At 57.3% G+C, this 27,333-nt stretch overlaps 1 protein-coding gene across 3 annotated transcripts in view; it reads right to left on the bottom strand.

Moving 5' to 3' along the window:
• Positions 1-309: 309 nt before the first annotated feature.
• The window catches only part of TTBK1 (tau tubulin kinase 1), a 41,075-nt gene continuing 14,051 nt past the window's right edge, over positions 310-27,333 (bottom strand). For 2 of the 3 annotated variants that reach the window (XM_074332972.1, XM_074332974.1), the window contains exons 13-16: positions 24,184-24,745; positions 18,427-18,705; positions 4,217-5,775; positions 310-3,591 (exon numbers count right to left, since the gene is read on the bottom strand). In XM_074332972.1, the coding sequence (XP_074189073.1) occupies positions 3,204-3,591; positions 4,217-5,775; positions 18,427-18,705; positions 24,184-24,745 (2,788 nt within the window). In that variant the 3' untranslated portion in view covers positions 310-3,203. The remainder of the gene's footprint in view (positions 3,592-4,216; positions 5,776-18,426; positions 18,706-24,183; positions 24,746-27,333) is intronic. The other variant, XM_074332973.1, reaches the window with a different exon arrangement.

Below are 27,333 nucleotides of genomic sequence, written 5' to 3'. Positions count from 1 at the left end.
TCCCTCCCTCCCTCTCTGCACAAAGCTAGACTTAGAGTCTCTGGCACTTGGGAGAGGCAGCAAAGGGAGCTGAGAGAGCGCAAGCTTTGTCATCAGACAGCAGGGTAGGCCCCTTCCACAGGTGTGACCCTCAGCAAGTTACCTGTGTTGTCCTGAGCTTCCATTTCCTTGTCTGTAGAAACAATCTGTCTCCATGATAGTCCCTCCCCACTTGCCCACCAACCTACGTCTCTCTCTTGCCCACCCCAAGCCCCAGGGCCTGGGTCTGCCCTCTCCCCCAAAGGAAGAAGAGTCCAGGCCAACAGAAAGAAAGGTCCACAGGCTTTTTAATGGTGTGATGGCTACTTCCCTTCTGAGACCCGATCTAATCATGACAGCGGCTTCCAGGGTGTTGGGCGGGGGTGGACAGGTACAGGGAGGGCAGTGGCCATGCAGTGACTGGGACAGGGTGAGGGAGGTGTTACATTCTGTTTGGCATGTAAACATTCTTCAGTGGCTTCCCCGGGGAGGGGGAGGGCAAGTCCCTGCCCTCCACCCCATGCCCACCAGGGCTCATCCCTGGAGCTGAGAAGACTGAGCAAGCCAGGCCCCTGTGAGGAGCTGGGGAGTGGGGAGCCCAAGTGCCTGGGGCACGACCCCTCTCCTGCACCCTCGTGGTGCACAGTGCAGCTGGGGACGGAAGGCGTGTTCTGTTCTGGGGTGAGCAGCCCCGCGTCTGAGCCAGTGACACAGGCTGTCGTGATGGGAAAGTGCTGGAGGGGTGCAGTGGTGATAGTGTGTGACACTCTTTTATAGAGAAGGGGCTCAAGACCCCCAGGGCTTGGTGGAGGGGATGCGTGCTCAGGGGGGCAGAAGCTGCAGCTGGGGGTGGGGGCACTAGGGGGTGTGGTTTCCTCCGCCCTGGGTCCTTCCTGGAGAGAGGAGCAGAGTCAGTCCCCTAGCCCCCTCCCACACTTGCCCCCGCCTCTCCTCCCCCAACCTTGGTGGGTGATAGTCAATGATGCAGAGGCCTGAGGTCAGTTGGGAGCCCTGGAGAGGTCTGGTTTCCCAAGGGTTTTGTGTCTCTGCCCAGCTCCAGCGCTGGGTGAAGCTGGGGGTAGGATGGGCCTCGGGTTCTCTCAGGCCACCCCCTTTTCCTCCCAACACCAAACCAGGTTGTTGTTGGTCCTGGGGCAGGAGTGAGGCTGGGGGCCCTACATTCACGGTTGGGTTTGTGGCAAGGAGCAGGCCCAGGACCTGGGGACCAGGTGTCAGGCCTGGGTCTCCACCTGGCAGGAGCTGATTGTCATTCAGAGAAACTCTAGGTGGGAGGGAGTGGCCCTTCCTCCACCCCCTCTGCTGGACCCAGGGGGCAGTAGAGGTCTTGGGAGGGTCTCAGATTGACAAAGAAAGCTCTGTCCAGAGAGGTTTCCTGAGTGTTCTGGGAGCTTCTGCATCAGCGTGGGGTGGACCTCAAAGGCTGTCCTCCCTGGAGTCCTCCCCAAGGCTGGTCTGCAGAGACACCACCACCTTGGCCTGGAAGCGGCTGCTCATGCCCGCTGACTCTCCATAAGGGGCTTCAGTGGGCACGACCAGGGTGTTCCTGGAGCCACCTTGCTCATGGGCATCCTTCTAAGTGATGGTGGCTGGAGCTGCCAGCCCACTGGGGCATGCTGGGACCTTTCTTCCTCTTCCCCTTCTTACCTTGCCTTGCTCTCCAGGCCCCAAAGAAGAACAGAAGGGCCAGGCCAGGGGACAGAGGCTGTGGGTGCTGAGGATGGAGGAGGCCTGCGGGAGACCTGTCCCCATAGGCAGGGGTGGCTGTCCCTTCTCCCGCCCATTTGCTGCTTGGCCCAGACGGAGGCAGTGGAGGCTCATGATGAGTTGGGATGAGCTATGAAGGAGCCAGACCCAGCAGGACGCCCCACATCCATTCACTGAGATGTACCATCCTCAACCTCGACAGGCACGCTCAGCTGCATAGTTTGGAGTTAGGAGAAGAGAGGACAAGCTGAAGGGGGAGCTGAGGGAAGACGGGATTTGGGCTGCACCATCGCAGGCACACAGTCTGGAAGTTAAAAGGGCCTTTCCGCCTTGAGTCCCAGGGCCAGCGGTCTGTCTGCCTGTTTCTGCTCTCTGCCCACTGGAAGAGATGGTGGTCTGATCCAGCCCACTCCCCCAGCCAAGAGGACAGGGAGGATGACCTGACCGGAACTGACTCCCTGAATCTCCAAAGGGCCAAGGAGAGAAGATGATAAGCAGCCATTCTCCACCTCCACTGAACCCAGGAGAGAAAGGAGTTGGCTGAAACTGCAGAAGGTGGAACTGAGGTTAGATCTCAATAAGGAATTCCTGATGGTGAGGGGTCCTGAGCACTAGATTGGTGGCCAAAAGATAGGTGAAAACTTTTTTAAGGCCCCCTCCAACCCCCACTGGGAAACACTGACCAGGAAGTCAGCCCACACACTCTATGATTCCCACCGAGATCCCACCCAAATTTAGGGAGAGGGAGTCTTTGCACCTTAGAAGTGCAGGGGAACAGCCCTCATCACCTGCCCGTTGCCACCCACAGGGGTGTCCAGGACAGAGCTGACTTTGGGGCAGGTCAGACCCGCCCCCTCTACCTGAGTAGACCAGTAGCCCCAAGGTCCCACCTCCCCACCCTCCCTCTGGCCACTGAGAAGAGGTCCTTCCCAGGAGACTGTGGGGTTGGCCCCCAGGGGAAGCTGGAGCCTCCACTTCCAGAATTTGAGGCTGCCTTTTTGAAAAGTGGGGGCTTTGGCTGGAAGAGGGTCGGGAGGAGGGAAAGGCGATGTAGGAGGTGTAAGCAGAGGTGGGGGGCGCATGGAGAGCTGCAGAGGCCTGGTGGGTGAGCGGGGCGTCTCCATTAATGGGGTCCGCGGTGATGAGTGACTGAGCCTTCCCGGGGCGGAGTGTGAGCCTGCCCCACCTGAAGGATGGCAGGGGGTGGAATATGACGGGGTAGTGAGGGGAGGCGGGCGTTACCCCCGCGGCGCGGCGCCTGCCACCGATCGGGTCTTGCCAGGCAGGCGGGCAGGCGCGGCAGGTGCTGGCGCACGCCGTCGTGGGTGCAGGCGGGAAGCTGGGGCCGCGGGTGGCGCGCGTCAGGCGCATAAGGCTGTGCTGGGAGCTGTTCCAGTATGGCCGGCTGCGGGTGGGAGGCCGGGGTGAGGGTGGGGGGCCGCGGAGAGCCGCGCGCGTCATTATCTGGCCCCGGCCCGGCCCTCCAGGACACCTGCTCGGCCTTTGGTTGCTGCGCGCTGAGTCTGGAGTTTCCCTTTGGGTCCTTTCTTGGGCCCCCCCGGGGAGGGGGTGCCGTCAGGTTGGGCCCGGGTCTGCGGGGCGCCCCGGGATGGGGGGCCCCCGGACCGGGCCTGATGCGAGGGTGAGGGGCTCTCTTTGCGGGACAGGGACTGGCTTCGGGGGGACGCGCTGGGATTGCGCGCGGCGGAGGCGGGGAGGCCCGGAATGCGCGGGGTGGAGGGCCTGATGCTGGCTTGGGCTCGCCCTGGGCCCAGGCCATGGCCAGCCGGCTGTTTGGGGCGGACGTCAGCAGCAATGGCGGACCCGGGGGGCTTCTGCAGCTGGAGCCTGCGGGGAGGGGAGGGCAGAAGGCAAGAGAAAAGAAGAGGGCAAAGAAACTTTAAAAAGAGACATTTTCAGAATCTCCTGGGCATTGAGCCCTAGAGTACTGCATCCTGAAACTGAGGACGGCCATAGCACAGGTAAACTGAGGACTGGTGCGCCATCCTTCAGGGTGGGACCTCTAGGGACCACATACTGCTAGGCTGCTGTTGGAAGAGCTGGCTGCCAGCTTTCTTTGTCTCTAGCTCACCTTTCAAATTCTCCTGGATTTTACATGCTACTATACCCACATTTGTATTAATACGAATAATGTTTTCTCCCAACTATTCTGGGCTTTATCCTTTGGCTTCAAATGCCCTATGGCACACTCGAGGCTGCGTGTGGGCCCCACTGGCCACCAACCTTTCCCAAACCTGGCCTCCCTGGCACCCCTCCAGACATGCTCACTGTAGCCACTCCCATGAACCCAGTGACAGGGCTGGGACCTGAGTCAGAGGTGGACAGGAGGTTGTAGTTGAGAATCCTTCTTGATTCTTCAGTACCCCTGACCTTGGCTCTGGGGAAGCCCCTGCTGGTGGAGGCCTTCTGTAGTCACCCTCAGCCCACCCTGGGCAGGGCAGTGGTTTCTCACCTGCTGGTGATGGCTGTGTCAGATGCTGGGGTCGCACCATGGGGTCTGCCGGGGGGCTGCTGGGCCGGGGCAGGCAGGGGCATGCGGATGCTGATGGGGCGAGGAATCCGACTCCGGGGGGTAGCTGCCCGCCAGGCCTTCCTGGACACCTCGGGCTCCGAGGCCGGCGTGTCCTCCTCAGAGCCGGTGGCTGAGAGTGTCTCAGAGGCGCGACGTTGCTCCTCACTGGAGGAGGACGACGCCCCAGAGGCCAGCCGCAACAGCAGGCGGCCCTGCCTCTTCTCCATCACCAGCCGTGCCAGGTCCTGCGGCGGTCTCGCCCTCTTGCCCCACCGCTCTTTGGCCGACAGTGAACCTGAGGGCTCAGAGCCCGTGTCCTCCTCAGACAGCAGGACAGGGATACGGCTCCTAGGGCGAGGGCCTGGCATGGCACGGTGGCTAGGGGAGATGGTGGCCAGTTTTTCAGGGCCTGGTTCTGGTGGGGACACTGGGGCTGGCCCGTCAGCAAGGGCTGGGCCATTGGGCAGTGACTCCATGGCCACCTCCAACGCAGTGTCCCCAGGGGGGCCGGACAGGGCACAGCTCTCCAACCCTGACTGGGCAATGCCATTCTCCATGGGCACGGAGGTCCCCTCCTCCGCAGCCCTCCCGTCAGAGGGCACCTCCAGGCCCAGGTCACCCCCAGAACTGAGCTCCTCAGACCGTGAGGCTTGTCCACCAGAAGACATGACGTTGAGGTGGGTTTTCTCAGCAATGTGCACAAAGGTCCTCTCGACTTTGGTGAAGGGTGAGGAGGTGACCGCCACTCCGCCTGCCCCTGTAGTCACTGCCCCTGCCGCCGGCCCTGTCCCAGGCCCAGAGGGTTTGGGCTCAGACTTGAGGATGGAGGACAGGGTGCCTGGCTCAGACACGTCTAGCTGGCTGCCCGTGGGCTGGGGCCGCTCGTGCTGAGGAGTGAGGGCAGCCAGAGTGCCCAGGTCAGGGTCGGGGGCCAGTTCGGCAGTGACAGGCGACTTCTTCATGTCACCGGGGGAGACGAGCACCAGCGTTTTGGAACCCTCCTCAGGCTCCAGGTCCCCGTCAGCCACGGAGGCCCGGCCCCGGGACTCCTTCTGATCGTCAGCCAGCAGCGTGGACGGGGCACCCTCTTGGCTCCGGTCCGTGCTCCTCTCACTCCCCTCACTGCTGGAGCCACTGCGCGGCCCCAGTGCCTCCCCCAGGGCCACTGCATCCTCGTCCTCATCCTCCTCCTCGTCCTCGTCGTCGTCCTCCTCCTCCTCGTCTTCCTCTTCCTCATCCTCCTCATCCTCCTCTTCGTCTTCTTCCTCATCGTCCTCCTCCTCTTCCTCCTTCCCATTAGCTTGAGGCTGAACCGGAGCCAGCGGAACCTGGGGGGCGGTGAGCAGCGTGTGCGAGAAGCCCACCCTCCGGACCCTGTGCAGCAGCCGAGCCCGCTCTCGGTAATCGGACAGGTCTTTCTTGAAGTCCTGGTAGGGCAGGCTCAGAGGCACAGCTCGCGGGAGACCGTTCACCTCAAACGGGGGCGCCACGGAGAACACCTGCAAGGGGCACACACAGGGACCGGCTGAGGTCAGCCACGCTGCTGCGCCCAAGAGGACCTAACTGCACCCACACACCTACAGGCCCAGGTGTGTCCACTGCGGCGTGAGCTCCAGGAGGGTAGCACTGCCTCTGCTTTGCTCATTGCTCTAGCTGAGGACTGTGGGGCTCGCTCTAGGTTTCTGTAGGTTTGAGGAAGAGAGACTAGATGTAAGTTCAGGAAGATCACTCAGGCAGCTATGGGATGGATGGATGGGCAGTGCGGGGTGGAGAAAACAGGCCCGTGGCTGGGGAACCACCAGGCAAGACAAGGCTATGGCCGTGGGGTTGGGGTAGCAGACACACACGTCTAAGAGGTATACGTGGCAGGACGCCCTGAGTGTCTGCTGGTACCTGAAGGTGTCAGAGGTGTCAGGAAATCTCGAGGCCCACTGGAGCTCCAGAACCCTTCCTTCCTGACTCTTCCAGGCCTGTCAGCTGGGAATTTTCCAGACCTCTAAGGTGTGTTTTGAGTCCACACTTCCTCTAGGAATTTACAAACAGCCTGTGAAGAACAGCTTTTCTTCAGCCGATTAAGTTTTCCCCACTTGAAGCTTTGTATGGAGTCCTTGGCAAAGTGATGGCCTGTTGGTTTTCTAAGACTCCTGCCACATCTCCCCTTCGCCTTCTTCCTTCCAGACTAGAAAGGCCTGACCACCTTATCAGGACCTCAGCGGCTGCATCTTCTCCAGCACCACTCTGTCAATTCAGACACATCCCCAGACACCCACAATGCACTGGGCCCTACCCCGGCGGACACAGCTTTGATCCTGATGGGATGGTGCGAACAGTGTCCAACACTTCGTTAGCCTTTTTTGAACACGCTGCGCCTCCGTCTTCCTAAACATATGAGCCCATCCAGACCAGAAGCCCTGGAGATATCCTGATACCTTCAGGTGCCATCAGATTCTCAGGGCATCCTGCCAAGTATACCTCTTAGACGTGTGTGTCTGCTGCTTCCACCCCACGGCCATAGTCTTGTCTTGCCTGGTGGTTCCCCAGCCACCGGCCTGTTTTCTCCACCCTGCACTGCCCATCCATCCATCCCATAGCTGCCTGAGTGATCTTCCTGAAACCTAAATCTAATCCCATCTCTCTCGTCTTCAAACCTACAGAAACCTACAATGACCTCAGGAGACAGTTCCAATCCTTGGTTTGGCATGAGCAACCCCTCCCCCTCAGCCCTGCCTTCTGCTCCAACCTCACTTCTAGCAGCACCCTCTGATCCCCCGCCCTCCACCCCAGACACATACGGGCCCCCACCCTCCACCCCAGCCACATACGGGCCCCCACCCTCCACCTGAGCCACATACGGGCCCCCACCCTCCACCCCAGCCACACACGAGTGTGTGTAAATGCCACCAGCAGTTCCCCAAATGCATCATGCATCTCACACTTCTGGGTCTTTCTCTAGGCAGTTTCCTCTGCCTGGGGGTCCTTCTCACCTCTTCTATTCACATGAAAAATTCCTGTTCTTCTTCCAGGACCCAGCTCAAACCGCTTCCAAAAAGCCTTCCTGTCCACTCACCAAGCAGACTTCATCACTCTCCTTTCTATTTGTTTTCCCACATTCTTCCATTAGAGAACCTTCCACCCTCTATTCCACATGCAGGTGTTTACATGGTTCTCTCTCCTCATAAACACTAAGCCCCTTGAGCATCATTCATTCATTCATTCATTCAAGAAGTCCTGAATCTGTGGATCGAGTAGTGAACAAGACAATCATGGTCCTCATTTTAATGGAGTGTGCTCTCTCTGTATTAGGAAATGAAACGGGGATAATGCATACTCCACAAATGCTGTGATCGTAAGTGAGGTCAGATAAGCAATGTGTCGGGCATACAGCAGTTGCTCAATAAATGTTAGCTCCTTCCCTCCTACCTCCTTCCCTGTTCACTCTGGTTTGGAGAGCATTACCTCCCTCCCCAACCCCAGAAGTGCCCACATGCCACACCTATGGGGGATAGGGTGGGGGGGGGGGAGAAGAGGAGGTCTGCTAATGGAGGTCTCTGTGCAAACAGACAGCGCAAAGGCTGATGGGGAGGGAAGGCAGGAATCCCCCAGGCCAAGGATCCGCCCAAGGCTGTCTGTGACTTATTCTGTGGTCAACTGCCATAATCTTCCTCACAATCAGACCATCGGGTGAGGATTGATGGGTGGGGCGGGTGGGGAGAAGGCAGGGAAAGCTCAGACCCTGGAGGGGACCCCTGCACACCCTGTTTGAGCCGGACAGGGAACTTCTTTAGAGCTTTGTCCCCTTCATATGCAGGCTGGAAGTCCCCAGCAATTGCTTTCTTTTTCTGCACCACTCTCATTCTTCATTTATTCATTAATTCATTGTGCAAACGTTAAGTGCTGGTTCTGTGCCAGGCCCTGTGCTGGGGCCTTTGCCATGTTTAGTTACAATGTCAGGGATAGAGAAGATAACTGGGCAGAGGGGGAGGGCGTTGCTGTGAACTCTGGGGTTTGTGGGGGCCATGGGGCAGGTGCTGGCACTGAGAGCCGGAGACAGGCAGACAGATACAGAGCTCTGATCATGTCTCCCTCCTGTCTGGCTCAGAACTCACCCACCCAGCAGCAGACATCCCACCCAGCGGGGACATTCTTCCACCCCACTAGGCATCCTTTCTCCGCAGAGCTTCTGCCTGTGTTCCCTGTCCATCTCGGACACTTTGGGCACCCTGGCAGAACCACCTTTTCCTCTGCTCGGGCCCTGGATGTCTCTGGAAAAGCCCCATCCATAGGATGGGCCCACCTCTCACAGTGCTGTTAGATGATAGTAGCTGGAACCCTCTCTCTTTCCATCTCAAATCCCTCCCCTTCTATTACCTGGGAGGGAAAGGAATGAGAACTGAAAATCAGGCATCAGTGATGATATCAGACTGGGAAACTGAGGCCTGGAAAGAGGCATTGCCATGCCCAAACACATCACCCGGGGTGGCCCAGAACCCAGAACTCTCTCCATTGTCTCACTGACCTCCCACCTTCCCATACAGGGAAACCTGGGAGCCTCTGCCCTTCAGCAGGAAGGGCTGTGAACCTCAGAGTGGGGACAGGTTTGCCCGAAGGTCACTGCCAAGTCCACCTGGGCCACAGTTGCTGGGTTGTCTGTTTCAAAGTCCCTCTGCCCCTCTGCATGTTGCCATGTTGAGGAGCGCCAGGCGGAGCTCAAGTTCCTGCCTCTCAGAAAGTGGGGAATCCTCCCTCCCTCTTTCCCAGCCTCTCCTGCTGCCTGAGTCCAAAGAGTATTCATCCATTCTCACATGCAATCTAGTGCTCATTCACTCAATCATTAGACAACCTCTGTGTGCTTGGCACTAGAGGGCTGAGGACACCACAGGAGGGGGACAGCAATGACACCCCCCATTGCAGCTCAGAGGAAAGCCACAGTGCTGGGTGTCAGGAGGGAAAGTCCAGGTCTGGGGAAGATCACACTTTCCTGGTCCCTTCCCCGGGGCCATGACCTTTTATGATTCCAATTTGCTTATTGTGGTTCCCCAGCTTAGTCTGGCAGAGCATTATCTGGGGGTGATTCTTAAAAATACAGAGTCCTACCCCCAAGATTCTGTAGGCCAGAGATGAGGCCCAGAAATCAGTTTGTGTAAAGCTCCCTAGCGATTCTGCTGGCGTTCGGCAAAAGGCAGATGTCATAGGGTAAATCGAGGTAGGAGGTGAGGCAGGCCATTGGAGCTGAGACGCATGCGCAGAGAGAATGAAATCTCTGGCCCTCTCCCTGCCCCCATTCGGCCCAGACCAGAAGACTGTGGTCTCACTAGCTTCAGAACCCAGCCCAAGTCCATATTTCCTCCAGTCACCAGGAAAAGTGGAGGGAGGTGGATGGACCATTCTCTGATCTTCCCCTACCACCAACAAAACTGGGCTCTCCTCAGCTTTGACTTCTCTGATGAGGACACAGAGGACAGGTGAGTCCACATAACCTCAGCCCCACACAGGGTGCATAGGGCAACTCTCCTGCCTAGACCCTGGCCAAACCCAGACGCTTTGCGCTGCACATCAGCACATGGGTGCCAAGGGCAAAGAACAATGGCTGCTACGTGACAAAAGCAGGAGGGCGAGCCCTGATATCAACCCTTCCCCCGCTGCGTGGGGGTGGAGAAGGTTTTATGACTCTCACAGAGGTGCCCCATCCCTCCTCTTCCCTCAGCAGCCACCAGGTGCACCCTCCCATGTCTCCTTCTCCCCAGGGGGCACCCCCCCTTGCCATAATTGCCCAGCCTGAAAATTGGATATGAGGAAACGTTAACAGTGTAGCGTCCTCCAGCTACCACTGCCTTTCCCAGATTCTTTACCTGTCTGTCTGGGTCTCCACTCTCAAACCACATCTGCCAAACCCAGAGCCCTCCCTCTGCTCCTCCACCCTACGCCCAGGTGTGCCACCCACCCCAGGTGCACTGGCCAGTGACAGTCATCTGGGTGGAAGAAGTAAGATGACCTGGGAAGGTGGCTGCCTACCCTAGGTCTGTACAGATCCTCACACACTAGATCTCCAGATCTCTTTGTCCCCAACCCATCCCTGCCTGGCCCTGGGCAAGGAGCTGACAGTGTGCGGGGCGTCCTAAATGCACTGGGGGTCAGGAAACGCAGCTGTAAGTTGCTCGTCTCCTGCCCGCAGGCTAGCTTTAGGCCCCAGGAGAAAGATGTCTTCCTCTTTTGGCGCTGTGGCAGCAGGCCTACGGGGGTGGAGTGGGACCAGAGAGAAGGAGAGGACAGCCCCTCTTTTCACCCTCTCTCTCTGCAGTCTCAGAAGCCTCTGCAATCCTGTCCTTCTCCATGTCCCGCCCTCTCATTGACCTAGTCCTCCCTCAACACACGTGCTCTCGCTGCATCCCCACTCTCTCACTGAACCCCCTACATAGATCCGTCTCCCAGGCCAGGGCTGCCTTAGATCCCCCCTCAGAGCAGAGGAGCAGGGAAAGGCTCCTGCGGCTGCCTCACAGGCTCTCTGGCATTCGGGCTTCCCAACCCCCACCGCACAGTTGGCCTCTCTAGTCCCATCCAGAGAGAAACTATCAGTGGGCCCAGCTCCCTCCCGACTTTTCCTCCCATCTTGGACAAGTTGGCAAGCTGCAAATTTGGATTCAGGCCCCAGAAACCAGAGTCCACCCCTCAAGCCTCTCCTCCGGATGAAAGGAGACAGCCAGCAGGGAGAGAGTTACTCAAGTCCAACCAGGCTGAAACCTCTTTGAGCCCCCGGTCGGTCTCCCCCCTCAGCCATGGTGTTAGCTGCCAGTTGAGGTAGGGGTGGGGCTGGGTCCATTGGTCTGGAATTTGCCCCCACTCCATCCCTGAGTCAGCAAAAGACTAGCTTCTGCCCAACCGGGCACCCCCAGAGCTGGGGTCTGCATGAGTGGTGGGTTAAGAAGAAGGGTGAAAGAAAGCAGGCGAAGCGCAGGTTCCTAGAAGGCGTCTTTAATCAGGATTTGGTAGTTAGTACACAAGCTCTCCGGATTGTCTGCATGAACATACAGGGACTTAAAAAGGCACAAGATCCCTCGCACAGCGACGCGTGACGGCGGGGCGCCCCCACCCCCGCCCGTGCAAGGCCGTGTGCGCGTGGGTGCGTGTCCGTGTCCCACCCCCGTGGCGGCGCCGCGCGTGTGCGTGTCGGTTTCAAGTGTTGGATTTGTACAGTACTCGCAATCTAGGGGCAGGGGCTCAGTGCATGCTTTTCTACCCAGGCCCGCGGCCCCCGACGACGCTGTGTACGCTGAGGACGCACCCCGGAGAGAGGAAGGGGAAAAAAAGCGTCCCATCTTTGTGTGTGAGTGTGTGTGTGGTTTTGAGTTTTTCGTGCATGCTTACGCTGGCCGGGGTCGCGGAATAGTGCAAGCTTATAATACAGTATTACTGCAGTACAAAAGAGGAGCGGGGAATCATGATAGAAGAGGGAGGCTCGGAAATAAACCGGCTGGACCTCCGGGGGGTCCTCTCGCCAACCCCCTTCCCATCCCTCGCTCCCCTTCCCACCACAATTAGGGAGCGTATCCGGAAACTGGGAGGGGGATCCTCGGGTCCCTGGAGGGAAAGGGCTCAGCTGGGCCCCAGGGCTGATCTACCCCAATCCCACCAGTCCCACCACTCAAGGGTCAGGGGCCAGCGCTCTCCTCGCTCAATACTGTCAGCCAGAAGGGCCCGGAACCCCGCCTCTTCCCCCACGGAAGCCCCTCCAAGTGGGGGGAGGGGTCGACGGAGCAAGTGCAAAGGAAGCAGATGTTGGTCCCTGAGTTTTATTTTCGGGGGTGGGGAGGGAGAAGAGCCGGAAGTGGAGGCATGTTTGGGGGGCCCTTAGGGCCCTCAGTGATGGAGAAGGGTGGGGCAAGAGACACGGACCCTGGGGCGTGGGCAAAAAGTGAGTGTTGGGTGGCTCTGAGAGACCTCGGCTCAAAGCTTGGCTTCCCCCTCAACTCTGGGCTCTTTGGCATCCAATTGCAAGGCCAATTATTTGGGGCAGGGGTGGTGGCAGTCCTGTGGGCTGTGAGGTAACAGGAATCAGGCGTGGGGCGATGCGGGCTCTAAGAGCCTGGAGAACTGGCTAGCTTCCTCTCCCAGCCGCGGGTCTGCACCCCGGCCCTGGAGGCACTAGCGGGCGAGCCCCACTCCGATCCCGTCCCTCCCAGAGGCCAGGAACCCAGCGGCTGGGAGCCGGCGGAGGGGAAAATAAACACGGACTGAGCGCGACGGCGGGGCGTGGGAGGTGGGAACCCAAGTGGAGTATTTAGCAGCAGGCAGCTCGGCGGGTAGGGGGCGGGGCAGGTGCAGAAGCCCCCTGGGTCGCGCACGGAGGCGGGGCTCCCGGGAGGAAAGCCCTGGACACGGATGGGTCAGGGCTCGGTCGTGGGGCTCAGAGGCCGTGCGGTCCCCCTGGTCACGCCGCGTAGCAGCTAGTTAAAAAGACGGAACGTACATTCATGGTTGGACGGCGGCGGGGGCAGGGGTGTGGGGCGGGTCCGGGGGACGGGGATAGAGCGAAAAGTGGTGTTTTGGGTCCTGTTACACTTAGAAACCTGCGAGAGATGCTCGGAAATGCGGTCCTTGTGCTCTCCCTGGCCGGGAACTGCTAGTTTGCTGTCCGAATAGTGGATGGAGTGTGCGCGCAGCTACGGGTGTGTGTGTGTGTGTGTGTGTGTGTGTGTGTGCGTGCGCGCGCGTTAGTATGACAAAGCGAACCCCACCCCCGCACCCTCCCAGCCTGTGCAGGCAGAAGGGAGTCAGTGTGTTGACTGACTGACACTGGAAACAAGTGGAAGGAGCGAGAGGTCTAGGGAGGTTCCTATACTCCTTTGGGTTCCATTGACCCTTCTCCCCCACTTCTTCTCAACTCTTTACTCTGCGGAGGAGGCCACTCAGACTCAGAGGTTCCCTGGCCTGGACGCCCACTGGTGGTGTGGGAAACTATGGCGGGCATTTAGGGAGGTGGTCCTCAGGCTGGGAGCATCTCCCTTAGGGAGAAGGATGCTTTACATTTTTCAGAGGCTGACCCCACGAGTCCTAGGGGCACCTCTTTCCCTAATGGGAGTAATGTGAACTTTGGGGATATGCTCCCCAACTTAAGGAGAGTGATTTGCCACACTCTTTGTTACCAAGGTCTGCCCATGGGGGTGGGCTGATTGCTGCCCTTTGGGTTGGGATCTCAGTGGGGTTTGGGGGAGGGTGGGTGGTGGTCAGGTACTCCTTAGGGGGTCTATGCTTCCATCCTCAGGGACAAATCAACTCAAGGACAGAAGGGGATACAACATTCTCTAGGCTCCCACAGCCAGGGGTACCCACACTCTCCCTAAGCACGGTCCCCTCCCCTGGCCACCGAATAAAGACACACTGACACAGCTCCTTCTGTCCACCCGTGGCCCAGGCTCCGCCCCTGTGCCCCCTCACCCAGGCAGACAGCACCATCTCTCCCCAGAAAAAGGGACCTATACAGGACAGAGGAAAGAAAGTCAAGGAGGGTCCTGGAATCCTCCACACTGAGGACCCCTGGCTTTTCCTGGGATTGGGGGGCCCTGCCGCCTTGGCTAGGGAAGCAAGGGTTAATATGCCAGCATGGCTCAGAGATGCCATCAGTCCTCCACCTGGTCATCTCTAGGCCCATTTTCCCCAAAACTGGAAACGCCAAGGGAGATTGCTGGGTTCGGGATGCTAGTGGGTGGGATGAGTGCTGAGTGGTTATTGCTGTGACCCAAGCTGCCTTGAGTGTGTGGGGGGGTCTATTCATTATGGAGAATTTAATAGAGTATTTTTCACTGACCTAGGGTCCTGTCCCACAGAGAAAATACTGTTCCTACAAGGAGGAACCCACTCACCACGAATAAGTCCACTAGCCCACACACACATTCAGGCACACACACCCACACATATGCACAGCACACACCACACATCCTCACCGGCTGTGAGCTGCTTCCTCTAAGAAGCCCAGCTGGTTTGAGGAAGAACACTGTCCCCCTTTGAGATAGAAGGGGGTGGGCAGTGCTCAGGCTCACAGAGGCTGCAAACTGAGTTCAGGGTCTCTGCCTGTAAACCTGTTTGTTTGGCTCACACAGTGATTCTTCTTTAAAAAGTTGTTTTTGAAAATTAGAAGTCGATAAGTAAAAATTGGGAGATTTCACACAAAAATTGTAAGGTAGTGGCAACAATGGGCTGAGCAGAAGATGGCGTGGCAGGGGTTCCCCTCTTTGCCACAGTCCTCGAATCTGCCGGCTCCCTGACACTGCTTGGCTCCTGTTGACGAGTGAGTCGGTGACACTCAGCTCAAATTCCCATGGTCATTACTCCCCGGCGCCAGTACCTGCCCTGTCTGTGAGCCCGACCCTGAGGCCCCCACTAAGACCACCGAGGTCAGGGTCTTGAGCACCTGCTTTCTCACTGTGATTCTTACTCCGTCACCTAATCCCCAGAGCTGCGTGGGATCCTTGGGGGCCTGTGCGATTGAGAGACTGGGGTCTCAGGAGAGGCAAGCTCTGCCATTTCAATCAACCCCAGGTTTCTGGAGTAACCCCCACCTGAACACCATCCCATGAGGGGAGTGGAGAAGGAAGGAGAGTCTGGCGCACTAACAACTCCCTCTGTCCTTCTCAGGAAGGACAGTAAACAGACCAGTACACAGACTGAAACACTTTAAAACTCCTATCAAACAAGACCTCAGTTATTCGGCATTGGCAAGGTTTTTTTTAATGTCCTTGTAAATTAAATATTCTTATTAATCCATTAAATGTATATAATACTGGGATCTACCCCATAGGCTATTATGAGGAGTAAATGAGTTAATTTCATAAAGTGCTTAGATCACTGCCTGGCACATAATACGTGTCAAGAGCCAGTGACTGTTAAATAAAATAAAAAACAAATCATTGCAAGCCACCCCTGTATGCTGGGTGTGACTGTGAAGTACAAAAACACCGTTTTCAAAGTATAACAAAGTATGCTGCCTCTTTTCAAAGCTGACCTTGGGGAGGCTGTGCGCTTTCCCAAAACAGATTAGCACTTCTCCTCTTTGGGAAACCCTTCAGAAAAAAGAGCCTGACAACATGGCAGGCTCACAGCTTCCTTGCCTGGCCTGGGACCTAGAGACAGGAGACTCAACTCCAAACCAGGCTGGGCTCTGTCAAGCTTCACATGACCTTGATCCAACACATGTGGCTTCAAATGGCCTTAGCTGTTTCCAAAAGTCAAAGCCTCCCTCAAAAGATAATATTACCAAGATCACCTCCTGTTAGCTCAGAACTTTATGGCTTGTAAGACACTCACTCCCCTACCATGGAGGGTGTGCAACAGGGTGCCCCAAAGGACAAAGGTTTTGAATCATGATCTTACTTTAAAAGACACACACTCTCCTACAGTTACCAGTTCTGGTGTCTGTGTGTGTGTGTGTGTGTGTGTGTGAGAAAATTCAGCCACCTTTGGAATGGATTCCCCATCTCTAAATGCTTTGGAAACAGTAATATGTAGTTAATGCTAAAACAAGGCTGAAGGTAGTGCCATTGTCTTTGATAAGTCACAAGGCACTTTGGGGTCTCAGAGTACCTCCAGTTCTGGTCACTGAGTGGGAGCTGTACTCAGGGTCGGTAATAGGACCTTCTGGAAGGGAATGCCGGATAACAGAGTGCTCGGTTTCATCTAACCCCAGATAGCAGCGGCCCTGCCCCCACTGCTGTGACTTTTGGAGTGGTTGGTGGACAGACTCCCCTTCACTTCACCCCCTGCCACTAGCTGGGAGGGGAAGAGGGCCAGAGGGGCAGGCAGGAGGGTGGGGGCAGTGCCGGAAAGTGGGAGTGGGGCTACTGTTCATCCCACCCTCTCACCTTTGTGCTTTGTGTTTTCTGTCCCTTCTCAAAGGGTCTACCCTTGACCCTTCCTCTACCTTCTGCCACAGCAGGGTGTGGAGCCACCTGAAACAGTCTTGAGGGCAACAGAGTCTTGGACTTGGGGAGCTCCAAAAGTGAGCAGCCAGGATGGGGGTGGGGTGGGGGCGCAAGTTTCATTCCTGGATAGGGAAGATGCTCTTGGCCCAGACATCCTTTGTGTTTAGGGGGGGTCGCAGGGGGCAGGGGGCAGATTTTGGGGGTGTGTGTGAAGCGGGTGTGTGTGTAGCTCATGTAGATGAGCCATACCACAACGCTGGCCATCCATGAGGACAGTTTGAGGACAGTTTGACTGAAGAACCCTGCCCACCCCCAGGCTGGGGCAGGGGCCCTGAGGCCTCTACTCCAACCAGAGATAGCTGGGGAGTTGAAGAGAGTTGAGTTGGGAGGGAAGCAGAGATCACAGGGAGGCGGGGGTAGAGAGATGATTCAGGATGAGGGTAGGTACCTAGGAAACTACCAAGGACTGCACAGATATCTTTCTGACTCCCTAACACACGTATGCGTGTGCATATGTACACGCATACATACCCACACGTAGGGCTGCGGCACTGTGCAACTTCAGCAGGTGCCATTCACATTGGGGTCTATGTAAATGGCGGTCCCGGGAATTGTGCAGTAGACAGCCTACGCAACCCTCCACGACAGCCCTGCCACATCCACTAATGCCCATGTATAAGCACATTCATACACAAGTGTGTACACGTATAAGCACATTCATACGCACACGTGCACACGTAGAAGCACATTCATACGCACGTGTGTACACGTATAAGCACATTCATATGCACGTGTGTACATGTATAAGCACATTCATACGCATATGTGCACACGTATAAGCACATTCATACGCATGCGTGTACACGTATAAGCACATTCATACGCACACATACACACGTATAAGCACATTCATACGCACACATGTACACGTATAAGCACATTCATAAGCACACATGTACACGTATAAGCACATTCATACGCACACGTGTACTTGCATGCATACAGGCACAGTCTCACTGCAACAAACGGGAAACCTTCAGGCCTCCCCCCTTCCTTCCTCCCTGTATAGGCGCTGCCCTTCCTGGTACCGTATGCATCACTGCCCCATTACCCAGGGGAATAGAGCTGCTGGCTGACAAGGGCAGGAATGAAGAAAGGGAACCTTGGGGCGTCCCTGCAGCGACAAGTTGGGGGCTGAGAAATAGGCAGAAAGGCATAAGCAATCTGGCATTCCAACCCCCCACCCACCTCTAGATCCCCATCTCATCTGCACCCTCGTCTGTCTGCACCACGGCCCCTGGGGGCCAGCCGGCCTGGCTGAGCACCTAAAGGAAGGAGTCACCCTCAGAGAGGGTCAGTGGTGAGCCAGCTGCTGTTTGGGGTTTGTCCTGAGCTCACAGGTCCTGCCTCATCCATAACAACCACCCTCTCTGTCACTGCTTCTAGACGGGGTCCCCTCACCCCTAGGCTCCAGCTCCCTTTGAGGGGCAGATCCCATTCATCCATCCTTAGCTCCCAAGGAGCTGGGCCAGCAACCGATCCCACCAGTGAGTGATGGCCCATATGCCGTGGGGGACGGCCTGCCTACAGTGGACTAAGCTCCAGGCTCTGTGAAAGTGGCACGGGACAGGCTCCCGGGCTCACGGGCTGCTTCTCCCCATATCACTGAGTACAGAGGCACTCCCCACCAGACCCAAACCCGACCGGCCAGGCCTGCCTCTCACACACAGGGCCACACACCTTGCCCCACACAGATAGACAGGCATTCACACCCTGTGGAATGGGGCTGTCTTCTGCCATCCCCCTCAGTGGGGACCAGGCCTAGCCATGCCAAGAAATCACCAACTAAACACAATAAACCCCATGCTACACTGACTCTGACCCAGCATGCCTCATCTCCCTGACATCTTAGTTTCCACTGGACTCTGGACCGACTGGGGGCTCCAGCTGAGGGCCTCGTCCTGTCCCTGAAACTGCACGGACAGCACCACCCCTCCCTGCACCATTTGGCTGGCACAGAGCAAAGGGAGATCGTGGGGATGGGGGGGGATTACAGTACCTTGGGCCAACGTGATGGGGGCGGTATTGCATGACCGGGTGGGATGGGCTGTGTGAGTGTGTGATTATTGCATCCTGGGAAGGAACCACGGTCTCTGCCTGCTCCCCACCCCCCCCCACCTGCCCCCTCCAGGAGGGGGGGGGCCCAGCCTAGGTCTTGTGGGTGAAGCGGGCCCACACCTGCTGCAGCTGGGACCGCGAGATGCGGAGCACCGAGGGCACGAGTCTGTGGTTGCCGGTGGCGAGGGGCGCATGGCGCCGGTGGGGCGCCCGCACGGGGCTGCTCTCCGCCGAGCGGCTGCGCTGAATGAGGGAACCGGAGGAGCCCGAGGAGCCGCCGCCGCCAGGGTGAGGGTAATGCTCGGTCTCCAGCGTGGAGGAGGAGAACACGGAGGACGCCAGTCGTCGCAGGGGGCTGTACCGCGGGAGGGAGTGCCCCGAGAGTCTGTCCTCCTCCAACTGAAAGAGACCAAGAGAGTGGAGGGAAAAGAGGTGTCAGGCACAGACTCGACAGCTCCGTCTCGGGGACCACCCACCGCGCACAGCCCCTGCGGCGCCAGCGTCCCGGGCGGGTGAGCAGGGTCCGGCAGGGTGGAGGGGGTGCAGACCACCCCGTCCTGCTCAGAACCTAGGCTCAGGCCTCCAGCGCCCATCCCCCGCCTGCTCTCTGGCACTTTTTACACCGTGGGTCTGCTTGCTGAGACCTTGGTCGCTCACCTCTTCTGGGAAGTGTTCCTGGCTTAGCCCCACCTAGCTCAGCGTTCCCTCCGGGCTGGGGAATCTCACCCCTCAGGAAGGACGCTCTACAACTTCCTGTTGCTGCCCTGTGTTGGCAACTGTGTCCCAATTGCTTCCAGCTGGACTCCATGCTCTCATGAGGTCTAGAGAACACCCTCTGCCTTGGCACCCCAAAGGGTGAGGGGTGGGGGATGGGGGGTCAGAGTTTCAGTGACAACTAGCTTAAGGGTAGGATTCTGGAGTTCAACTACTCATGTTTGAATCCCAACTCCACCACTTACTACCTGGGTGACCTCAAGCAACTTACTTCTTCACCTCTCCATGCCTCAGGTTCCTCATCTATGAAATGGGGTAACAGTGGCTCCCAACTCACTGGGTTGTCCCAAGGTTGTTATAATACGCAGAGCACTTAGAACAGCGCCTGCCATGGAGTAAATGCTGTCGTGTGAGCTGCTTTATTACCCTTTAAATCACTGTTGGGAATGAGGGCTGGCAGTAGGTGGGGCGAACAGAAAACATTTCTCCAAAGTGGCTTTTCCCCTGTCCTCTCCATGGCTGAGCCACAGGCAGCCTTGGCAGGGGCTTGGCCAATTCCCTGCCATCAGGGAGCATCCTGACTTGTGCCCTCAGAGGGAGAAGAGAAAATGGGACTGAGTGTCGCAGGCATGTGAGGATGGAAATGGTGGTGTGGGTGTCCAGGCCCTTCCTGTCCTGACCCCTAGCTCTTCCTGGGACTAAGGCCAGTTTTAAATAGCTTTTGGTGGGGCAGTGAGCACTGACTGGGCCAGCTGCTGGGGGGCTGAAGGAGGAGGGGCCGGGCACGCCAGTGTCCCCTTGCGGATGTCAAATGGGGACACAGGGACCTGACATGGAGCCTCCGGCAGAGAGGGAAGGAGAAAGAATATTCTGATGGGATTGTCTGCTCTCACCCTGCTTTCCCTTTCAGCTTCTTTTTGGCCAAGTCTAGGATCCTTGAGCTGGTCCCGTCCATGCTGAAGTGTAAGGCCCACCCGGAGATACCAAGGCGCAGAGGCAGCCACAGTTGTTCACATTCCCTCACGGCACGTGGGTGGCTCAAGGTTAACACCACAGTCGGAGTTTGGTCAGCTGCCAGGGGGACTTAATCCCAACGTACTTCTGCCCCTTCAGGCCGGTTGCCACCTGGGGACACCTACTGGACCCCAAAGCCCAGCTGAACTATCAGCCGTGTGAGATCAGCCCAGCTTCCCGAAAAGGCTCCTTGTTCCCAGCAGAGAAGACTTCTCTGTTCTCTCCCCTATGGCCCAATATGCCTACATGAACCAATGTGTCTACACTCTGCATCCCCGCCCTGCCCCTCTTGACGGAGAGCTCCGAAAGGGCTGGACTGGGAAGCTTTATTTAGCGTTGTCCCCTAACCCCTAGTACAGTGCCCGGCACGTGGCAGGGAAATGTCTGAGTGGCAGCCAGCAAACGTCCATGTGCTGAGGGAATGCTGACCTGCTGTGTTATCTGCCAGAGATGAGCTGGAAAACACCCAGCCCCCAAATCACACACTGTCTGCTGCTCCCCCCTCTGCCCTAGCTTTCCCAGCCATTTCCAAGTTGCAGCTTAAATTCCTTACAGAGTAACGCAAGGTGTGTGTAAAGATTTAAAGTATCATGGCGTGCCTGGTTCTAAGCTTCTTCCTGGGTCCTCAGTCACCTCATCCCTGCCTCCTACAGGGGTAGGTGACAGGGTTGCAGGTGCTCATATCTAAGTATTGTTGTTATGAGGAAGTTTGCACGTCAAACACTGAGCAGCCTGAGCTAGATCTAGGAGGGATTCTTTGCAGAAAGGTATCAGAGTGGGGAGTCCCTATAGAGATTTCCTGCTCTCCCTGAGCCAATTAATCTCTTAGGGTGGGGAGGGGTGTGTGGGGTGGGGAGGCAGTTCCACGAACTGCGATTCCAGTGTACTGCCAGGTTGGGGAGTTCCCACACAGATGGGCTCAGGACTCCTTCCAGGCCAACGAAAGAAGGAAAAAACATGGCCATCTATTTTTCCCTCACCCTGCGCCCTGGATGAAGGAAGGTCTCTGCTCCACCCTGCTATACTGAAATACTCACCTAAACAGGTCACGCCCTGTGTGCTCACACACAGACACACAAAGAGGCCACCACGCACAGTGACGTACTCACAGGCACACGTGCTGACGGCCCAGCCAGCAGCTGCACATGCGTGCAACACACACACACACACACACGCACACCCCTCTGACCCCGCGCGAGCCAACTGTTCTCTCTGGCCTGTGTTTGCTCCTCTCCTAAACGCATGGGCCTCAGACTGAGTGGCCCCGAGCATGACCCTGAAGCCAGCTGGCTGGATTCAAACCCTGGTTCTACCATTTACTAGGGGGTGGCTCCTTTGAGCCTCTGTTTCCTTACCTTTTAAATGGGGTTGCCATTCACAGCATTGTTGTCGGGAACCCACATGCAGAATGTGAAAGTGCTGAGAGCAGTGCCAACCACTGTTATTGTCATTAGAATTACTACTGTGATTGTTATTCTCCTTCCAGCTTTGACATTCCCGGCTTCTGTGGTTCTCTACACACTTGCAGACCCACTAGCTACTCTACACAGATGCACTGACGTGTGCCCTCTCATGCGTGGGCAACACATATGGACACACCCACACGCCGATGTGTACTCTTGAGCTAAGCTGACACAGAAACGCACACACACGGTTGGAGAATGCTAACCAACATCACTAACGTACACTGTGGGGAAACCAAGGCCACAATCACCTAACGCCCCCTCCAGAAACACGCAAGTCATCGAGATGGGCAGCGCCTGCCCGTGTCAGGAGCAGAAACTGAGCCTAAGACTGTCTGACTGTACAATAGGCCTGTGTCCGTTCCCCAGATCTCTCCCCCTCAGCCCCTTGGCCAGAATCCCCCAATGTGAGGGTGACCCCCAGGATACTGGTGGGACTCTGAAGGTGAGATAAACCCCCCAGACAGCTCAGGTCCCTCACTCGAAGCCCCAAATGGTGTACAGCCACGAGGAAGGGACGGGCAGAGCCCAGGGCTGGAACCTAGGTGTCCCTACTTGAATGCTGGGCTTTCTCTCTACCCCACACCACCACTGTCTGCCTTCCCTCCTAGACTGTGCTTCCTGTGGGCACAACCTATTGTGCATATTATCTTTGACACCTTGGGTACCCAGCATAAAGTAGATACTAAGTGTGGAATGACTAAGTGTTAAAGGAAGGAAGGAAGGAAGGAAGGAAGGGAGGGAGGGAGGGAGGGAGGGAAGGAGGGAGGGAGGGAGGGAGGGAGGAGAACGAGGGAGCTCCAAACACATCTTCTACTGCTTACCCAGTGCTAGTCCTGGGGAAATAACGTTCAGGTCAGCAAAGGTCATGCTAACCCGCACCCTGGCCCAGCTGAGCCTCCAGCTCGGGCTGGGGGCTCATGGTACCCCCTTTCTGAACACCCAATTTTCCAGAGTCCAGGGCAAGGCCAGAATACACACTCCTCAGGCTCTCGACTCAGAGGTCCTCTCTTCCAAGCCTGAACACAGCCCTACCTGGAGCTTCTCTCAGACTCCAGGTCAGGCCTCCTGATCTGAGCGCACAGAAGAACTGGCCCCGGCCCTGCACCTGCGCATCTCCCAGACAATCCAGGTGCCCGTCTCCAGGTGACACAATGAAGCAGAAGGCGGCACAGCCCTGAGCCCTCCAGCATCACCTCCTTGGCTCTTCTCCCTAGCCCCTCTGAGGGAACATGGGACTTATGCAGCACCCAGGGTAAAGTTGGCGCCACTTCCTGGATCGGAGGTCAGCCTCTCCCACACAGAGAAGCCAGGCCAGGCCTTCTGCCCATCCTGACACCCCGTCCTTGCCGGAAGAAAGTAATCAAAATACCATGACCCTCAGCCCAGCATTCACGATTCAGCCACCATCTGGCATGCCCCCACCCCTGCTCTTCCAGCCTTGTCCCTCAGTCCCCCCTCCATATGAAAAGGTGCCACTGCAGCCTGACCAGGTCCTCGCAGGGCTCCCAACATGTCCACCCTGTGCCCAGTCTAGGGTCCCTCCTGCCTTGGCTCCGTTGCTCCCCATCACTGTCCGTCCATCCTGGCTCTCAGGGCGGAGCCCCAACCACAGGAAACGCCCCTGCCCCTCCCTGCTGCCCTCACCTGCGTCAGCCACCCCTGCCCTGGTTTCCAGGACCCCTCTCCCTGGGGGTTCCTCCCATGGTCTGACCCCTCTTTTTGAGTCTTTCTCAAGGGCTTCTTTTCCTCTCATACCCCCCCCCCCAGAGGTGAGTGTTTCCTGGCTCTGCCTTCACCCTTGGTTCTCCCCCCCTTACACTCCTCTTGGATGACAAAACCCAGTCCGGTGGTTTCCAAGAACCTCAAATCCGTATCTCTAGCTGATATCTCTCCTGAGCTCTGAGGCTTCCACGGAGACATGCCACAGGTACCATGAGGTCATCGGGTCCAAATGTGAATCCGTGTTCCCTTCAAACCACTCAGTGACAGCACTGCCATCCACCCAGAACGCTGGGCATCAGCCGAGACCCCCTCTGCTCCATCACAGCCCCCTCAGTCCTCTCCCCAACACCTCTTGGCTCCATCGCCTTGCCCCACGGCCAGAGCCCCTACCCTGGTCCAAGCCACCAGGGCCCTCTCCTGCTGGCTCCTGCCATGTGGCCGTCCTATTCAGAGTTTTGTGCCCCTCCAGTCCACTTTCCACACAGCAGCCAGAGGGACCATTCAAAAGTACCAATGTAATCATGTCGCACCCCTGTTTAAAAGACTTCGATGGCTCACTAAGTCTTCAGAATCGATCCCAAGGGCCTCCAGGCCAGGGCCCTGGGACCTACCTCGCAGCCTCATCTGCTTCAACGTGCAATTAATTGGCACCGCGCTTTCTGAGTGCCACCTCCAGGCCTTTGCACATGCTGTTCCCTTGGCCTGGGAGGCCTTACTCCTGCTCTGTTACCTGGCGGACACTGCCCGTAACGCAAGACTCAACTCAGAACTCGGAGTTCTGGGGAGCCTTGCCTGCCCCCGAAGCATAATTTCAGACCCTTAAAACTATCTACCTTCATTACAGCCTGCAACTTTATTGCTGGTCGGTCGTCCCCATGCAACACGCGAGGAGCGCTCGATGCTCCCATGACGAGACTGTGGGTGTCCAGGGGTGGGGTGTGGGATGCAAGCCCAACCTTACCTGTCTCTGCGGGCCGGTGGGGTCGGACTCTCTCCGTCGAGGGCGGGGTCCCGAGTGCTGGGGCGAGTGGGAAGGGCTGCCGGGCGTGGGGGGCTGTGATGTCTCTGACCGGCCATCCGCCTGGCTCAGCTGGGGTTGCAGGGGTTGGGATGGTGCCTGCCGTGGGTCCTCCTCAGCCAGTGTCTGCATGCTGCGTCCCCGGGGCCGCACGGTGGGCTCGGGCCCTGGCCGCCGACGCTCTTCGCCCTCCTCGGGCAGCGGCCGCAGCTCCTCAGGCTCCTCGTCCGTGGTGCCCGATGTGCTGGGCTCCGCGCCCGGGGGGAAGTCCTTGAGCTCTGTCTCCTTGTCAATGATGACCCACTCCTTGCTGTCAAAGTCCTCCTCCTCGGCCAGCGGCACCGAGCGGAAGGCATTGCTCAGGGCCTCCTGCTCCACGGAGGCTGACACGTCCATGCGGCCGCTGGCCTGCCGGTCAGCCTGGCCCGTGTCCACTGACAGCATCTGGGCCGGCTGTGAAGAGCAGGCCTGGCGCGAGGGGGAGCCCGGCAGATCCATTCGTGACCTGCAAAGCCACCCCAGGTGAGGCTCAGAGCCCGGCCTCTCTGGGCCCCAAGGACCACACATACTCACAGGTGGCAGGGTGGACCATGGCACCTGGACCCTCCTGACCATGGCACCTCTCCCACCCTGGGCCAGGCCCAGTCACCTCCTGGATTCTCACCCTCCACCCCCACTGCCTGTAAAGATCTCATTCATTCAACACATCTTGTGAACACTTACTGTGTTACAGGAAGATAAACATGCAGGAAATAAAATCTGATTCCTGTGCCCAAGAAACACTCCCTTGCAGACTACCCCAGGGAAATGGAATCATCCGAAAGCCAATTTTCTGGTCGCCTGTCCAGTGCTCAGGAGCTGTCTCCTGCTGCATCCAGGGCAAACACCCGCCGGGCCCGTGAGTTTGCAGATGGCTTTTCTAGCCTCTTTTACCATCACCCTCCAGGCCTGCCTAGCTGGTTTCACCACTGCCAACAAGCTCCAATGGCCACTAGCCCCGAGGGCAAAGTGCACATTCCTTAGTTTGACACTCATGGTCCTTGATTGCCAGACTAAGGTCCAGTTCCCCCATTCTCCTAGCCAGACCCATCTCAGATTCACACCCTTCTCCCAAATTGCCCACGCGCTCACACCTCTGTGCCTTTGAGCGAGCCGTTCCCTCCACTCGGCCTATCCTTCCACCCCAGCTCAGATGTCACGTCCTGTAGGGAGCCCTTCCATCCTGTATGGGGTTAGTTTGCTTTCCCAGGGCTCTGTCCGCTGTCATTACAGCACAGAGCACACGTATGTTTACATAGCTGCCTCCCCAGGAGTCTGGGACTGGGTCGCCTCTGACTGTTCACCTCTGGGGCACTGACCTTGCCTTGGGACATCTCTTTTGTTGTTATCTTAAACTGTGCTGTGGATCTCACGTTACTTCCAGAGGTTCTCAACCGGGGGTATACCGGCCCCAACATGAGGGTATTGCTGGTTGTATGACAGGGTGTATGGAAGGGAGGCTGCTACACCAGGGAGAATGGTCCTCTCCCAGATGCCAGGGTGCCCGCAGAGAACCACGAAGGCTTGGCTCCTCTGGGGGCTGTACATCCTCACACTCGGGCTACGTGCAGGGGGCTGACTCTCATTCTCCCCCCAGCATGGAGCCTGTGAGAGGGAGGGGTGCAGATGGGAGCCACCTGTGGGGCTTTTTCAACATACTGCTGCCCCGGCTTATATGGGACCTGCCAGCTCTGACTCTACACAATCTTTTTATTGATCTGTCAATAAGGCTTAAAATAAAAACAGCCCTGAGGGAGGTCAGGCAGGGTCTGACATTTATATTCCCATGTACATGCCTGATGTTACTTCCTTTCCTGAGAGCTTGGATTGCTTTGATGAACAGAAAAGAGAGAGCGGGTGCCAAAGGAGCTAAAGATCAGGGGTGAGGTGGGGAGTGGGAACTGATGAGGGGGTCGGAGGGGGAATATCTAAGTCCTATCTGCTTCTTATTTTCTCCTGCGCCCCAGCGCCCCAGAGCCCACCCAACTCTTCTGCCCTGCAAATCAGATCCTGAAACTTCCCTTCCAGAAAAATCTCTCCTAGGCCCCCTCCTTTCCCCACCATCCCTGAAACACGGCTTCACTCTGAGCCAAAGTAATTTGCTCTGCAGGATTGTCTTTATTCGGGCATTTCTCACCTCTCTTCTGCACTCATATCCCTTCCTCATTTCTCTCCATTTCCAGAACCCTACAGGCTACCATGGATGAAAATGTAGGCCAACCTATGTGAGTGTGTGTGTGAGTGTGTGTGTGTGTGTGTGTGTGTGTGTGAGTGTGAGTGTAAGGGGAGGAGGGGCTCTAGGCTCCCTGAGGACAGGGTCCTAGGGTCACCACAGGGACTGGCAATAGGGCTCCCCTGTCTTGGGCATCTCCACACCCCAAAGGAGCACTGTGCCCCATTCCAGAGGTGGAGTGCAGTTTGGGGCAGAATCCAGTGAGGGGCTGTGGCCGAGGTGGGGCATGAAGAGGCCCTTCATGAGGGTGTGGAAAGGACCCCTCCCGCAGAGCTGGGCCTGGGGAAGAGATCCTTCTCCTGGTGCAGAAATGGTCTCAGCCCTGCTCTGCTGTGGCGTAAAGCCCCACCCAGAGTCAGCGAGGGTAGGGACATCTCTCTCCACTTGAGGTTTTTCCACCCACCAGAACTCACCTTAACTCTAAACTCTCCAATTCTCCCTCCCACAAACCAGGTCCCCTCCCTCACATTCAGATCCCTGAGACCTAACCCCCAAACTTGGTCTATCCCCAACTCAACCTGAGCACTGCTTAAACGCTTCTCCCAAGCCCTTCCCCCAAAGCTGAAGAGAGCCTCTGAGGTATTTGTAATGAACCTCTAGGGAAAGAGGTTTTGGAAGCACACCCACCTACCAATCACCCTTCTCCTCTTCCTGGGCCTGGGGACCCAGCCTATCCCTTTGTGGCATGAGCTGGGACCTCTGCACGCCCCATCCCCAATCTGGGCTCTGTCACTAACTGAGTCTGACACCAGGCCAAATACAACCCTCTTGACTCTCCCAGGGTCCCCCTACCTCTGCCTCGCATCTGACCTTTCCTCCAC

The sequence above is a fragment of the Rhinolophus sinicus genome, linkage group LG05 (genome assembly GCF_036562045.2).
Source record: "Rhinolophus sinicus isolate RSC01 linkage group LG05, ASM3656204v1, whole genome shotgun sequence".
Classification (NCBI taxonomy): domain Eukaryota; kingdom Metazoa; phylum Chordata; class Mammalia; order Chiroptera; family Rhinolophidae; genus Rhinolophus; species Rhinolophus sinicus.
Note: the sequence above shows the minus strand (reverse complement) of the source record. Positions and strands in the feature narration are given on the sequence as shown.